Genomic DNA, 15,403 nt, shown 5'->3' with positions numbered 1-15,403 from the left:
ATAGGAGATTAGTGAAATCAATCATTAAGTTTTAGAGAAATTGTACAACTCTTTATAAATACATTTATCTTACCTGAAGCATTTTCAACTGAGTGTCGTAAAGTGAACACTAGATTAAATACAACGTATATGATTTAATAAAGGCCTGATAGCGGGAAAAACTAGAGATAATAGAGGAACGGGAATAAGTTAGGACTTTTGACACTCAACTTTAAACTATTCACCAGCTTGAATTACATGAAGTGCGAACAGGTATAAGCTTTCGCAGTAAGGACTGCCTAATATAACTTTACGTACTTCTTGATTTCTTTACAAGGCAGTGCTCATAACACAAGCAATGCTAGTGTTCAATTGCAATTAATGACTTAATGGTACTTATATCAGTTGCTGATATTAGTTAAGGGTTAGGATGAAATGGCCCATTTCTCTTTTCAGTAGCTCAGAATAATTACTTTTATTAACTGCAATCTTCCATAACCATCCTGTTCCTTTCAGGCTGTTGAAAAAGTGAGACTGCTTGTTGTTCTAAGTGTCCCTGTCACCAAAGAAAAAATGAAATTAAGAATTATACACATTAAATGAAATAAATGCTTTGCTCATACTTGATTCCGAGTTTATTCTTCACTACGAAACGTGACGTTCACTAGTAGGCCTGGATAACTCTTTGGACCTTTTTTTCGTGTCTTAACTTTCCACCGGCAAGGGAGTATTTTTAATTTTTGGTCAAGATATGGGAATTGTGCACAGTTCCAGATGTTGATTAGGTGCATTTAATTGATGAATTTGATAAATTAGCGGCCGAAAAGATTTAGTTCTACGGGAAGAACATTTCACGCCGTGATTATGCCTGTGATGATAGCGTGATCACAAAGGAATAACATATGTGACTTCGCCTCCTATAGGAGCCACTACTCACACAGATTGTGATTTGAAATCACGACTGGAAAGCGTGATCACGGACTGGTAATTAGATGTGGTCACGGCCTGGGAAGCCTCTGATGATAATCTGGTCTCAAAGAAAAATAACATATGTGGCCTTGCCTCCTAGTAGCCACAAAAATTGTGGTTAGACATCAAGAGTGGAAAGCGTGATCGCCGACTGATAATTAGATGTGGACGCTGCCTGGGAAACCGCAAGATACCAAGTTGTTTATGTATGATGAGCACGCCCCTTGTGTACTAGAGACTACTCCTTTAAAAAAAAATTAATTTCAAAGTTCTCTTATTGATGTAATAAGTAAATCAATTTTCAGATATACTGTAAACTGTGAAAAAATTCACTTACCGGATCATTCGTAAACTTCTTGTTTCCAGAACTGAGAGACGCATTACTTATTGTAAACAAACCCTTCGCCTCAATTTTATAGCACCCTACATTTCAATCCATCTTTCCAGAACGAAGAAATGTAAAAACAGCTTTATGCGCTAAAAACAATTGGTCTCAAAGCTAACCGAAGAAAACGCTTAGAACAAACATTTCAATTATGTTTGTTGAGTTTCCGTCGCATTTAACTCACCAAGAGATATTTACTATGAGACAGATTTTTTGCTCCATTGCAACATAAATATTTGGGGTCTTCCATGAAAAATCTTGAAAACAATAGAACCATTCTTAATCCAACCACTGGATTGTTTTTAACCCATTGCGTGCAACAACTGTTACAAAGCCGCCTGACGTTCATGTCGCAAACAATGATCTCAGCTTGTCGTCGCAGCACAATGGATAATCGTCTACCTTTCCTGCTGGGGCGTGAGTTAATTTTATTGTGCTGACCCGTGAGGGCCGTAAAATGAAATTTATTTTTGAATAAACTTGCAAGTTCGAGAGCCGAAACCGTATCACTGACCACAACAACAACTTGGTGCGGTATCTTAAACGAATCGATGAGTGCTGGATCCTTCTGCATGTGTGTTCGTGCTAAAATGGACAGAGTATTTTAAAGGTTTAAATTTTTTTTGTAACTTTTTTACAAGAGAGAAATTCATCAATATTTTGTAAACTTCTTTAAAGTTTCCGGTAGGTCAATCTAGGAAATTTTGAGCAGATGATCATATCGCAGCAGCCTCGGTTTCAAGTGGGCTGGTTTAACTATGATACATCACGCAATATAGTCTGATAGCACCTGTTTGACGCCTTAGACGCTTCAAGCACGCAAACAATGTTGGTAAACAAGTCTAGAGCATGTGAAGCTGTTTAAGTATCACAACTGGTATTATAGTACAAACTGATGGTAGAAAATAATATAAAGACTCATACAAGGAAAATAAACCCGTTTTAGACAATTCTATTTCGACACCAGTCCTACTCACTAGTGAGTCACGTGAGATATGTGCGAGTAGCCCGAGCGATCAGTTGGGCGCGTAATTCCAGAGCGGTCGGTCGTGTATTCTTCCAGTGCTTGGATTATGGCGGACGAACATGATCAAATACTTTCCACTGAGGGGGAGGACGAACTCTTAACCGTTGAAACGGACCCTAAAGAAAAGACTCCAACTGATGTCCACCCGGATCCCATGTTTAGTATGATGCAAAATGTGAACAGAAACCTCGGAGCAATGGCAGACTCGATGATCGCCGTGCAGCAGTCGCTGAAGCGTCTTCACTCCAGCCACACAGACGAACAAATCGACCCTAAACGGCGTAAACACTGTTCCAGAGACGAAATGAGTGCCTCCGATGGTTCAGAGCACGATGGAGAAGACTCTGATGCAGACTTGCAGGCCCTTTGTGGCACTGAAGCCGACGGAATTTCCAAGGATAAACCACGTGCTCCACTTGAGCAAAACGATGGCAGCAATGACCCATTGTTGTCAGAAATCGCAGAGGATTTTCTTAATGCAGACGACTCAGGTCCGGCTATTGAGAAACAACTGGCGGACTTTATCAACAACCTGTGGTCTAAGAAATTGCCAGACTCGAAACTAAAGGATAAGTCGGCGAAGTATTTACGCCCGGCGAACTGTGAGACTCTCACAACACCGCGGGTTAATCCTGGAATCTGGGATAAACTGAGCCACTCAGTGAAACAGCAGGACCTCAGGTCCAGCTCAATCCAGAAAACGATTGCCCCAGCTGGTGCTGCAAAGTGAAAATCCATTGGGATGCTGCTAGAAATGAAGAATTCGAAGCAGCCGAAGTCAGACTCTGACATTCAGAAACTTGTCAAAGTGAACACCGATGCGGTCGCTCTCCTAGGGCACGCACATATCGACCTGTCCCACCGTCGCAGGGAGTCTCTCAAACCGCAGCTGAACAAAGATTATGCTGGTCTGTGTGCTTCCCATGTTCCTGTAACAGCTCAGCTGTTTGGAAACGACCTGCAAACCCAGCTGAATAATATACGAGCATCCAACAGAGTAAGCTCTACAGCAGTTGGGAATCGCCACAAAAACTCGAAGGGACACCCTTCCCGAAACTACCAAAAATTTGATCGGCGAAGCAAGCCTTTTTTAGCCAAAGGCCGTCAGTGGAACTCGAAGCCACTTCAAAAACCCTTCTTCCGACAACAGGACCAAGGGAAGAAGCAGCAATGATTTCCGCTGACACACTTGATAATTTACAGGTAAATAATCTTGTCTTGTTTGAGTCCAATATGAAACATATCTTTGCGAATAAGGTGCAAAGCTTCAGGGCTGGCCAACTGACACATTTCCTTTGTAAATGGAAAGAACTAACTTCCGACTCGGAAGTCCTTAACTGTGTTAGGGGTCAGTACATTGAATTTTCCACACAGCCCACAAAAAACTTGGTTTCCAAAAGGAAAACATTCAACATCAGTGACTCACTAGTTATTGAAGTTGAAATTAAAAAATTGCTTGACAAAGGTGTCATTGTACCCACTCAACATGAAAGTGGAGAATATATTTCGCCTATTTTTGTGACAAATAAAAAAGATGGATCATCTCGAATGATCTTAAATTTGAAAAGCTTTAACCAGCATGTTGAATACCAAAATTTTAAAATGGACTCGGTCTGGACAGCAATTAGGCTCATGACCCCAAATTGTTACATGGCGTCAATCGATTTAAAAGATGCTTACTATTCGGTCCCTATTGCAAAGCCACACCAGAAGTACCTCAAATTTGAGTGGAACAACATGTTATTTCAGTTTACATGTTTTCCCAATGGGTTCGCCTTTTGCCCTAGGAAATTTACCAAGCTAATGAAACCAGTCTTTGCCCCCCTTCGACAGCTTGGCCACTTATTGTCAGGTTACATAGATGACTCCTGGTTGATGGGGACAGTCTGGGATGATTGTGCAAAAAATGTGGTTGACACGGTAAAATTATTAGACAGTTTGGCATTTGTGGTACACCCTGAGAAGTCGGTGTTCATCCCAACTCAAAAACTGGTATTTCTGGGTTTTACTATAGACTCAGTTAACATGCAAGTCTACCTTACACCTGATAAGGCTGTTAAGCTAAAACAGGCAGCTACTGTTATGTTGCACTGTAAAAAGCCTACTATTAGGGATGTATCCAAGGTCCTTGGGCTTACAGTATCTAGCTTTCCTGGCGTTGCCTATGGACCCCTTCACTACCGCTATTTAGAACGAGATAAAACTATAGCTCTTAATGCTAGCAAATGGAACTTTGATGCCACAATGTGCATATCCAGCCAAACAGGTGAAGAGCTTAAGTGGTGGATTGAATCAATCGAGACTGCATCCAACCCGATAAATCGAGGAGAAGTAGATATTACCATTACTTCTGATGCCTCAAAACAGGGGTGGGGTGCAGCAACCAGTGATTCTTCAACTGGGGGACTTTGGACTGTTGAAGAGGCTAAGGAGCACATCAATTTTCTCGAAGTGTTAGCTGTATTCTTTGCCTTAAAATCATTCAGTACTTTGACTCATGGCAAACATGTTAAGGTCATGGTCGATAATACTACCATTGAATCAACTATTAACCAGATGGGTACAAGCCACTCCCCTAAGCTAAACAAGCTAACTAAAGACATATGGGATTGGTGCATTAAGCACGATATATGGCTGACTATGGCTCGTATACCAGGGTGTGAAAATGTAAAGGCAGACAAAGAGTCGCGTACATTTAGGAGGTGTACTGAATGGTGCTTAAAGAAAACTCTCTTTGCAAGGGCCTTTACCAAGCTCAATGTTACCCTTAACATCGACCTATTTGCGTCTAGGATCAATTGCCAGATCACGCCCTATGTCTCTTATAGAGCAGACCCAGAAGCTTTTGCCATCAATGCTTTTCACATGTCTTGGCAACATTACTTATTTTATGCTTTTCCACCATTTAGCCTGATAACAATAGTTCTTCAAAAGATTCAAGAGGAGAAGGCAACAGGGCTTCTACTTGTTCCAAAATGGCCAACTCAACCGTGGTGGCCCAAGTTAATGCAGATGTTAATACAACCACCAGTACAGCTTCCAAAGGACAGAGACACTCTGTTCCTACCCAGCAGCCCACAGTAACCTCATCCACTTCACAAGAAACTGTGCCTGATTCTGTGTCACTTGTCCGGAGATACCTCAACGGCAAAGGCCTTTCGACAACAGCTACCACAGTCATGGAACACTCCTGGCGGTCAGGCACAAGAAAGCAATATGCTACTTACCTTGAGAAATGGAGACGCTACTGTAGTACAAGGAGCATTGATCCCATTTGTCCCCCTGTAGAGGAGGGAATCAATTTTCTTGCTGAACTCTATGACTCTGGCATAGGATACAGTGCTATTAACACTGCGAGGAGTGCCATCTCATCTATTGTTACATTGGCTAACAATATGTCGTTTGGTACCCACCCCATGGTGTGTCGTTTCCTCAAAGGCGTGTTTGAATTGAAACCTTCCCTCCCTAAATACAAGAACATTTGGGATGTCAACACTGTCCTGGCTTACTTGTCAAACCTTCACCCACCTCCGGGCTTAACTTTGAAGGATCTCACCTTCAAAACGACAATGCTTTTAGCTTTGTTATCAGGGCAGAGGTGTCAGACACTGCATTTGCTTTCTGTTAGCAATATGGTATTGAAGGACGATAGCTTTGTATTCATCATCAACAAACTTTTGAAGACCTCTCGGCCAGGAAAGCATGTGTCAGACTTAACATTCACAGCCTACTGACCAGACAACCGTCTGTGCCCTATCGTCTGCTTATCTGAATATGTCAAAAGGACAAGTCACCTTAGGAAAAGGAGTGACCATCTGCTAGTGAGTTTCCAAAAGCCTCACAAGCCAGTTTCAACTGACACGATTTCTCGATGGCTAAAAAGGGTTCTTGAAAAGTCAGGAATAGATACCTCAGTCTTTAAGGGACATAGCACCAGGGCAGCTTCTGCATCTGCAGCTGCAAAGTGTAAGGTTCCATTGTCTACAATCATGGATAACGCAGGCTGGTTGAATGCGACAACCTTTGGGAGATTCTACAGGAAACCCATCGTCACATCAAGTAAAGCTTATGAACAACTCCTATTGGAGAACCTCTACACATAGCATTGTTACAAGACATTTGTTACTGTTAACCAGTACTCATTACCATATGTTTGTTGTGTTTATTTAGTTGCTGCCTATTATAGGCAGACTCCCTATGACAATGAATCTGGGAACTTGGCAGCTTACTGTTTACTGCCTTCTTTCCTGAAGTGCACTCTGTGCACCATAGACTGGCAAGCCATATTGCAGTAGTTGTTTTGTACACATAGTTTTTGTAAATAAACCTGTTTGTGTTTATTTCTTTGCTCATAATTGCACTGCTTTAAAGTCTCACGTGACTCACTAGTGAGTAGGACTGGTGTCGAAATAGAATTTATAAGTTAAACGAGACTTACCTGTAAGTTGAAGTTTGACTGTAATTCTATGAGATACCAGTCACGAACTAGGGAGTCACGTGCCCTACCCCTTCACTCGGTGGCTATGTAGCACATTCATCTTATTACTTCCCACCCATTATTGTTTGCAATCATTTGCCTTTAAAGACTGATCGCTCGGGCTACTCGCACATATCTCACGTGAGTCCCTAGTTCGTGATTGGTATCTCATAGAATTACAGTCAAACTTCAACTTACAGGTAAGTCTCGTTTCACTTATAAATTATGGATGACTTAAAACGTTTGAAAAAACTTCTCTCTTATCAGTCTCATTATATCCTGTAACCGAATATATAAAATTCACCAATTAGCCTAGTCAATCTACTCTATTCACCTCATTACTCTAGTCAATCCGTTTATTAGGTTAAATTATTCGCCCTATATTGTTTAACCAATTTAGCCTTTTATGCAAACAGCCCAAACAGGAAGAGGGAAGTTCATTTCTAAAATTAGTGATCATCTCGGTTTGAAACCAACAGTTTCTATCGTAACCATAGCTACCAGAGAGTAATGAAAGAAAATATGTTTGGCTCAATAACACTAGAGTTGGACACAAAAGAACGTTGGATCTTCGAAGGTAAGACATGATCGTACTTAATGCAGAGATAACTCGAGTTTGAATTTCATCTCATGAGAAGATTTGATATCTTCCCTTAACTCCTCTGTTTCTGTTTAGTTGAAATAAAACGAAAATGAAATATACCGAGATTTCAAATGTGGATATCACCAACATTTGGCGGGAAAACAGCATCAGCCACTTCAAATAAACAAGATCATTATCCTTGATTTCTTGTTTCCTACAACGGGTATACTTCTTAAACCTTTTCTCAGCGATATTTCGTTATGTTTATAATGACATTCCTCGTATCTCCATTATCACCGTAAATAGAGAAAAGTACTACATTATAAAATGTCAGTGCTGGCGGTTCCAAGCTCCTCAAAACTTGTAAAAATGGAAACGACAGGATATTCCATAAAGCAACGATAGAGGATTTAGAAGATCCTCGCAGCTAAGAACACTACTGAAACTAGTAGTTGTAAGTAGGACCTGAAAAAAATTTCAGGCCCGTACGGGTTTTGAACCTATGACCTCTGCGATACCGGTGGAGCGCTCTACCAATTGAGCTAACAAGCCAACTGGGAGCTGGTCAATGAATTGGGTACAAATAAACATCCGAGTGAATGAAGATTTAGATATATGAAATATTTAGATATATGTGCAAATATGTGAATTTTCATATATCTAAATCTTCATTGATAGAGGATTTAATACAATGACGAAGCCTGCTGTTTGGGTTCAATTTATAATAAAGAAAAATAACGGTGGCGAAAACAAACTTCTGCATTTGAAATATCCAACTTCCCGAAAACTATGGTTGTTTTTGTTTTGTAATTATAAAGATTTACGTTCAAAAATTGTTTTGTCTTATCCCTATCCTCAACTTAGACTGATATGCGGCTCGATTGAATTCCGTTCAAATTATGGAAAATGTATGGAAGTTGATTTGGATGGCTCCCAATCAGAAAAAGGGAGGGAGAATCGATTTTGGCTCACAGATCTCGTTAACCTTAAGTTTGCACCAATTTTTATCTGAAAGAGGAAGACCTGAAAATATTTTATAATTTAAAATATTCCAATGAAAGCCTTGAAAGTCGAATCTAATACTGGATGGTTTGGCTGAATCCAATCATAAATTACGGCACACCTTTTTCAAATATCAATTATCCAATGCGCTATTATCCTTGAGATCGAAGTTACGCTTTAAACAACATTGAGAGCGTCGTCTCACTTAGACCTTGGATAAAGGATAGCAGCTGTCTATACTGGATCGTGCTCAATCATTATAAGGTATCTGATGGGTTCTGCCTCGACACTTTCAGCAATCCTAGTTTATCGGGTCGTAAGTTGCTCGGCAAATTTATGGTATTTCAAAAGTTTCAAGATTCCCCTTTTACGGGAGATTTTCTTGAAAAGATAGAGGGGCCGCAGCCAGGATAAAACATCTTGTAAAATTTAAAAACGATCTCTGGCTAAAACTTTTAAAAATACGAGCTTTCGGCTGTTTGCGCTACAGCCTTCAACGGGTAAAATGATAAAAAGGTAAGAAATACTTGGTGTGAAGTACAAAGTAGGAAATTAAAAATGCTAAAAACTAAGAATGTTTGTTAAAAATACTAGGTGTTAAGTATAAAGTAGGAAATTAAAAATGCTAATAACTAAGAATGTTTGTTAAAAAGAATGTTGTATAGTCCGGGCAAAGGACAGGAATTGTTGTCCGCATTGGGAGTTAACTTGGAATGCCACGCTTCTAGTGTTTTTCTTGTTCTAAAACTGCCTTTGTCAATAATAGATGCATTATTAAAGTCTATTGCGTGAGTATTGGCCCAGACGTGATTGGAAATTCTTGAGCCTTTTGCCGCGGTTTTCACATTTCTGAGGTGTTCTTTCTTTCTTGTGTTGAAGGCCCTGCCAGTCTCACCAATATAACACCATGAACAGTCACCACAAGGAATTTTATAAACAACATTTGTTTGAGATTCCAATAATGGTCGAAATTTTGGGGCCGGGAACTGTTGTTGGAGGGTGATAAGTGGTTTGTTCACCACTGTGATGTCGTGTTTTTTGAGGACACGAGTCAGAGGTTCTGTTACGCCTTTAATGTATGGAAGAGAGGCGAACAACTTGCGTGATTCGGACGCCTCGACCATCTTGAAAAATGTGCCAACAAGTTTCTCCGGGGACAACACTGTTGAGCGTCGGGTTTTTTTGACAAAGGCAGTTTTAGAACAAGAAAAACACTAGAAGCGTGGCATTCCAAGTTAACTCCCAATGCGGACAACAATTCCTGTCCTTTGCCCGGACAATACAACATTCTTTTTAACAAACATTCTTAGTTATTAGCATTTTTAATTTCCTACTTTATACTTAACACCTAGTATTTTTAACAAACATTCTTAGTTATTAGCATTTTTAATTTCCTACTTTGTACTTCACACCTAGTATTTCTTACCTTTTTATCATTTTACCCGTTGAAGGCTGCAGCGCAAACAGCCGAAAGCTCGTATTTTTAAAAGTTTTAGCCAGAGATCGTTTTTAAATTTTACAAGGGAGATTTTCTATTTGTTCAAACAAAAGAGCTTATTGGAACTCATCATTAATTAATGTTGACGTCAGTGAATGCAAAGGAAGAGAAAGTTACCTAGGAATTCAAAAAGGAAAACCATCTTTCAATTATTGTACCTGTATTTTTTAGAGTAAGTAAGAGGGCCAAACGAGAAAATATTTTGCTCGATGTTGTGAATTGGGTGGTACTGCTTAACAATTACAAACACGATAAAAGAAATTCATTCAAAACGTGTTTATTCCCAGACATTGAAATGCGTGCCCACGTATTTTATTTGCTTCAATAACTTCATTGGGTCTGAACCAACTGCTGTTAACTTTGTTAACATCCCATTTTCAATACAAAAATGTCGGTTTCTATTACTTAATCCATGATTGAATGCAGGTGGTCCACTCGAAATCTGTGGCATAGTGAGAGAATAAATATAGAGCTCCGTTGTCTTGAGGAAGCATGGAGTTTTCAGTGTTTCGTATATTCGCAGTCTGGACTTCATCGATGACTTACTTGACGTTTGGTAAAGGTAATCGAGTTGCAAAATGCAAATCATTTGCTATCCCTATGTTCATACTTTAGCCCGTGTAATCTTATTTTCCATCATTCTTTATTTCTATTTCGCTGATTCACAACAGTTGATTCACTGAGCTTACAACGTGTCGCTATGACAAAACTAAAAACCTGAACTCAACAAAAAAGATCTCTAAAGGGAAGGAACCTCAAACTTGTAAACTTGTTTTGTAGACATTGAATGGTATTGAAAGGTGTGTTATTATGATGGACCATGTTGGAAATTTTAAAAGTGTGTTGTTACAAAATAATAAAACGACTTCAATCCTAACGCTCAGCTCTTATTTACATGGACGGGTAATCAATTCTATCAAAAATATTTTGTTTTTGTTTCGCAGTCGGGAATTCGATAATTTGCATGGAAGAAAAATTGGCCGCTCTTAACTAACTTAAGCGAAGTCATTTTTATAGAAGAACAGTGCTGGCATTTGGAGCAAACCACTCTTTCTGGTTTCAAGCAATTGTTTATAAAAATAGGGTAGCCGGTCTCATAAGCTTTAAGCCATTTTGTGGAATTGAAAAAAAAATCTTCCAAGTGCTAATTTTTGAAGTGGAGGCTTTAAAACTTGCCAAATGAGAAATAGCTTAATTCAGGTGATTCTTAAAAAACGTTTGCACAGAAGCTTCGTGCAATTTTTCAGTTTTTTGTTCTTCCAAAATTAATCTCGCAGCAAAGATACCCTAGACTGAAATTTATTCAAGTATATATTATTCAGTGCTTTAAAACGCTGTTGCTGTGATCACCATTATTCAACATTAGAAAAATTATGTAGGTGGACGACGTTTTCCGAAATGAGAAAAAGTAAATGAATAACTAAAAACGATGGAAAGATAAACGAGTTCTTTTTAGAAAACAAATGTCGGAAATAAAGACTTGATTATAATTACCATAGCTAAGCAACTCTAACAACCTACATTGGTTAACACAAGTAAGAATTTAAAATTTTCATTCTAGATTTATACGTTTAGAAAAGTTTTCTAAACTAACATAAATCTGCTCATTAACGCAAGACAAGTATGTTAATTTTTTTCGGATTCAATTCGCACGAATTTCCCCTGCTCATGATGACCGTTCGAAGAAGAGAGACACAAGGAACCTCTTCAGTAATGCATTCCTTTAATAAATACTCAATAGTCTAGTAACTGTTTATTGAAACTGGTCCTTGATTTTGTCATGTATATGCCATTTCGTGCATTCGATCATTCAGGGGCAAAGATCATTTTGATGCAAAGAACCCAAACAGGAAGAGGTAAGTTCATTTCTAATATTAATGATCATCTTGGCTTGAAACCAACAGCTTCTATCGTAACCATAGCTACCAGACAGTAATAAAAGAAAACACGTTTGGCTCAATAACACTAACGTTGGGCACCAAAGATATAATTCGCGTGAATTTCCCCCGCTCATGATGACCGTTCGAAGAAAAGAGACACAAGGAACCTCTTCAGTGATACATTCCTTTAATAAATATTCAATAGTCAAGCAACTGTTTATTGACACTAGTCCTTGATCTTGTCATGTTTATGCCATCTCGTGCATTCGGTCATTCAGGGGCAAAGATCATTTTGGTGCAAAGAACCCAAACAGGAAGAGGGAAGTTCATTTCTAATATTAATGATTATCTTGGCTTGAAACCAACAGCTTCTATCGTAACCATAGATACCAGACAGTAATAAAAGAAAACACGTTTGGCTCAATAACACTAAAGTTGGGCACCAAGGAACGTTGGATCTTTGAAGGTAAGATATGATTGTACTTAATGAAGGAATAACTTGCGTTTGACTTTTATCCCATGACAAGATTTGATATCCATCCTTAACTCCTCTATTTCTGTGTGGTTGAAATAAAAAGAAGATGAAATTTACCGAGCTTCCAAATGTGGGTATAACAAACTTTTGGCGAAAAAAGCAGCTTCAGGTATTCGAAATAAACAAGATCATTATCCTTAATTTTTAGTTTTCTACAACGTGTTTACTTCTCGAACCTTTTCTCTGCAAAATTTGTTTTATGTTTATAATGACACTACTTCTCGAAATTGTAGTTCCATCATTAACGCAAATAGATAAAAGTACCAAATTATAAAAAGTCAGTGCTGGCGGTTCCAGGCTCGTCACAAATTGTGAAACTCGAAACGACGGGAAATTCCATAGAGCGATGACAGAGGATTTAAAACAGTGACAAAGCATGCTGTTTGGGTTCAATTTGCGGTAAAGAAAAATAAGAGTTGATGACAGAAATCTTCTTCATTTGAAATATACAACTTCCCAAAAATTATGGGTTTTTTTTTTTCTGAACTTATAAAGATTTCCTTTCACAAATTGTTTTGTCCTGTTCCCAACTTAAACTGATATGCAGCTCGTTTGAATTCCGTTCATATTATGACAGAAGTAATGATTTGAAGTAGAAGAACCTTGAAAAATATGGAAGTTAATTTGCAAGGCTCCCAATAGGAACGAGTCGGGAACTAAATGTTGACTTGCAGGTCTCGTTTACCTTAAGTCTGCAGCAATTTTATCTATTATCAATTATAATTTAAAAGATATTCCAATGAACGCCTTAGAAGCCAAATACAATACTGGATGGTTCGGCTGAATCCAATCAGAAATTACGGTACACCCTTTCTAAATATCAATTTGCTATTATCCTTAAGATCAAGGTTGCGATTAACAACAACATTCAGAATTTCGTCTCATTAAGGCCCTGGATTAAGTATAGAGGCTGTCTACACTGGATCATGCTCAATCAATATAAGATATTTGATGGGTTCTGCCTCGACACTTTTTATGCAATCCTAATATATCGAGACATGAGGTTGTAGGTTTCTCCAAAAAAATGATGGGATTTCTGTAGTTTAACATCCACCGTTTACGGGAGATGTATTGCTTATTCAAACTAAAGAGCTTATTAGAACTCAACGGGATTCCTTTTTGAACCTTTTCTCAGCGATATTTCTTTAAGTTTATTAGCTAATGTAGAAGCTGAGGACTCGTAGACTTTATTGAAAACTTAAAAAAAAAAGAAAAAGAGAGACTGACATCAAAGAATTAGATTGCTGCTATACGGGACGCGAGTTATCTATTTCGTGTTATCCATTTTTACGCCATACTTATTGACCATATCAGTCAACCAAATAAGGGTAATACGTGGTATGAATAAGTGTAATACGTTTTAAGAGATGGGGAAGTAATATTGGCTATAAACAAATTGTAGCCACACAGTGGAATACTGGGTAAAAAAAAAAAAAAAAAAAATCCAGAGAGTAGGATGGTGGGGGTTTGAGCCCGGGATCAACAGATTGCAAGTATTGCCCACCCTGACCACTAAGTCATATTGCCGTCAAATTCGAAAACATCTATAAAGAATGTTTTAAAACAAATTGACGTTTTATTCCCAGTTTCAGTATTTCAAAGTTTTAAACTAGTGTCCAGAGGCGGAGTAAGAAAAAAGGTAGCTAAAACAGATTCACAGCGATTCTCAATTTTCTTTTTTGCAAATTTCTTTGATTTTGTGACCGAAAACGAAATCAAAACTAACAATTAATTTAAAGAAAAAATGCTCCGAGAAGATTTATCAACCGAATAAGAGATTAATGACTTAGGCATAGGTAGAGGGTCCCAATGGGGTGATGGGTTTTACAGCTAATGGTTAACACCTTTCTATTGTTTCCACTAGACCTATTTTTTACGGTTGATTTTTTTTACGACTAACGGTTAAAATTTGTCAATTTTTACTACAAATGGCTAATTGTTTTGGTCGTGTTACGGCTAACAGTTAACCCCATTGAGACCCTCTAGGTAGCCTGGGCTTGCAGAATGTGCCTTAGTAAAGGCGCAAATATTGGTACGCTTTCTCGCGCTCGGAGAAGGCTATAGTCCACGGCGGTAAGGTTCGGGCGGTACAATTGGCACTCGCCTTAAGATCTGTGTTACTAAATTTTTCAAAGAATTTAGAGCTGGTGCAAATTTCTATATAACCTCAAAGATAACACGAAAATAAAGCCTGGAATCTTGCAATTTGCTAGAACAAAACATGGTGCTAAGAATACATTTTGATTATTTGAAATCGACATCCAAATTAACACGCCGCCGTTATCTGCCACAGCCAAAACAACATGTGCTAAAATTTTGCAGATAGGAAGAAAGCAGCTTTGTATGGAATATTTTGATCAAGTGAAAAATAACCCAACATATTCTATTACTATTGCGAAATATGCTCATGGCAAAGTTTGAAATTGTTTTTCATGTATATTCTTACATTTCTCAAGAGTGAAATTCATCATTATTTGGTCAATTTATTTAAAGTTTTCGGTCAGCCAATCGAGGAAATTTCGATCGGCGTGCTGGCTTACTTTTTCGATAGTTTTTTGATAGTTTAAGTAATTAAAAATGTTTTTTTTTAGTATAAATGATAGAGGAATAAAGTTCTTAACTCCCGATCGAACAAACTTTCTGTGTTGAGTGGTCGAGGCTGCAGGAGTTGTTAATTATCTTAGAGACGCAGAGAGGTCGTTTTCAATCGCAGTAAACAACCCCAGGGTGTATGTCTCACAATGAAAACCCTTGTTTAACTACAACACATCACGCAATATTGTTTGATAGCACCTGTCTGATTAGACTTAGGACGCTTTATGCACGAAAACAATGGTGATTAACACGTCTAGTGCATGGGTAGCCGTTCAAGTCTTTCAACTTTATTACTATATGAACTGATGGTAGAAAATAAGATAAAAACTCATACAAGGAAAACTAAACACGCTTTAGAAAATTATGGATGACAGAAAAAAATTCTGTCTTTCCAATGTCATAAAGCATAATTTAACTATAAATATACTGTAATCGATTGAATGATAATGTACTTAATGCATGAATAACTTGAG

General features: G+C 38.3%; 3 protein-coding genes across 4 annotated transcripts in view; all 3 read left to right on the top strand.

Moving 5' to 3' along the window:
* Window positions 1-2,406: 2,406 nt before the first annotated feature.
* LOC149053399 (uncharacterized) lies at window positions 2,407-3,090 on the top strand. The gene has a single exon (XM_089182930.1). It carries the CDS (start codon window positions 2,407-2,409, stop codon window positions 3,088-3,090), a length of 684 nt encoding a protein of 227 aa, XP_089039056.1.
* Window positions 3,091-3,293: 203 nt separating this feature from the next.
* Window positions 3,294-6,094, top strand: LOC149053398 (uncharacterized). Its single transcript, XM_089182921.1, has 2 exons — window positions 3,294-3,563; window positions 5,270-6,094. The coding sequence occupies exons 1-2, from the start codon at window positions 3,531-3,533 to the stop codon at window positions 6,092-6,094; spliced, it is 858 nt and encodes a 285-aa protein (XP_089039047.1). The 5' UTR covers window positions 3,294-3,530.
* Window positions 6,095-10,339: 4,245 nt separating this feature from the next.
* Window positions 10,340-15,403, top strand: part of LOC149053397 (uromodulin-like) — a 32,439-nt gene continuing 27,375 nt past the window's right edge. Inside the window, exon 1 of one of the 2 annotated variants that reach the window (XM_089190159.1) lies at window positions 10,340-10,482. In XM_089190159.1, the coding sequence (XP_089046285.1) occupies window positions 10,413-10,482 (70 nt within the window). In that variant the 5' untranslated portion in view covers window positions 10,340-10,412. The remainder of the gene's footprint in view (window positions 10,483-15,403) is intronic. The other variant, XM_089190154.1, reaches the window with a different exon arrangement.

Source organism: Pocillopora damicornis, chromosome 1, assembly GCF_964200805.1.
Source record: "Pocillopora damicornis chromosome 1, jaPocDami1.2, whole genome shotgun sequence".
NCBI classification, from domain to species: Eukaryota; Metazoa; Cnidaria; class Anthozoa; order Scleractinia; family Pocilloporidae; genus Pocillopora; species Pocillopora damicornis.
This window is presented reverse-complemented; position numbering and strand designations above follow the sequence as displayed.

Coding starts and splice junctions, on each gene's coding strand:
- LOC149053398 (XM_089182921.1), top strand. CDS start 3,531: ATGATTTCCGCTGACACACTTGATAATTTACAG. Junction 3,564..5,269: donor ACACACTTGATAATTTACAG/GTAAATAATCTT, acceptor TCCACCATTTAG/CCTGATAACAATAGTTCTTC.
- LOC149053399 (XM_089182930.1), top strand. CDS start 2,407: ATGGCGGACGAACATGATCAAATACTTTCCACTGAGGGGGAGGACGAA.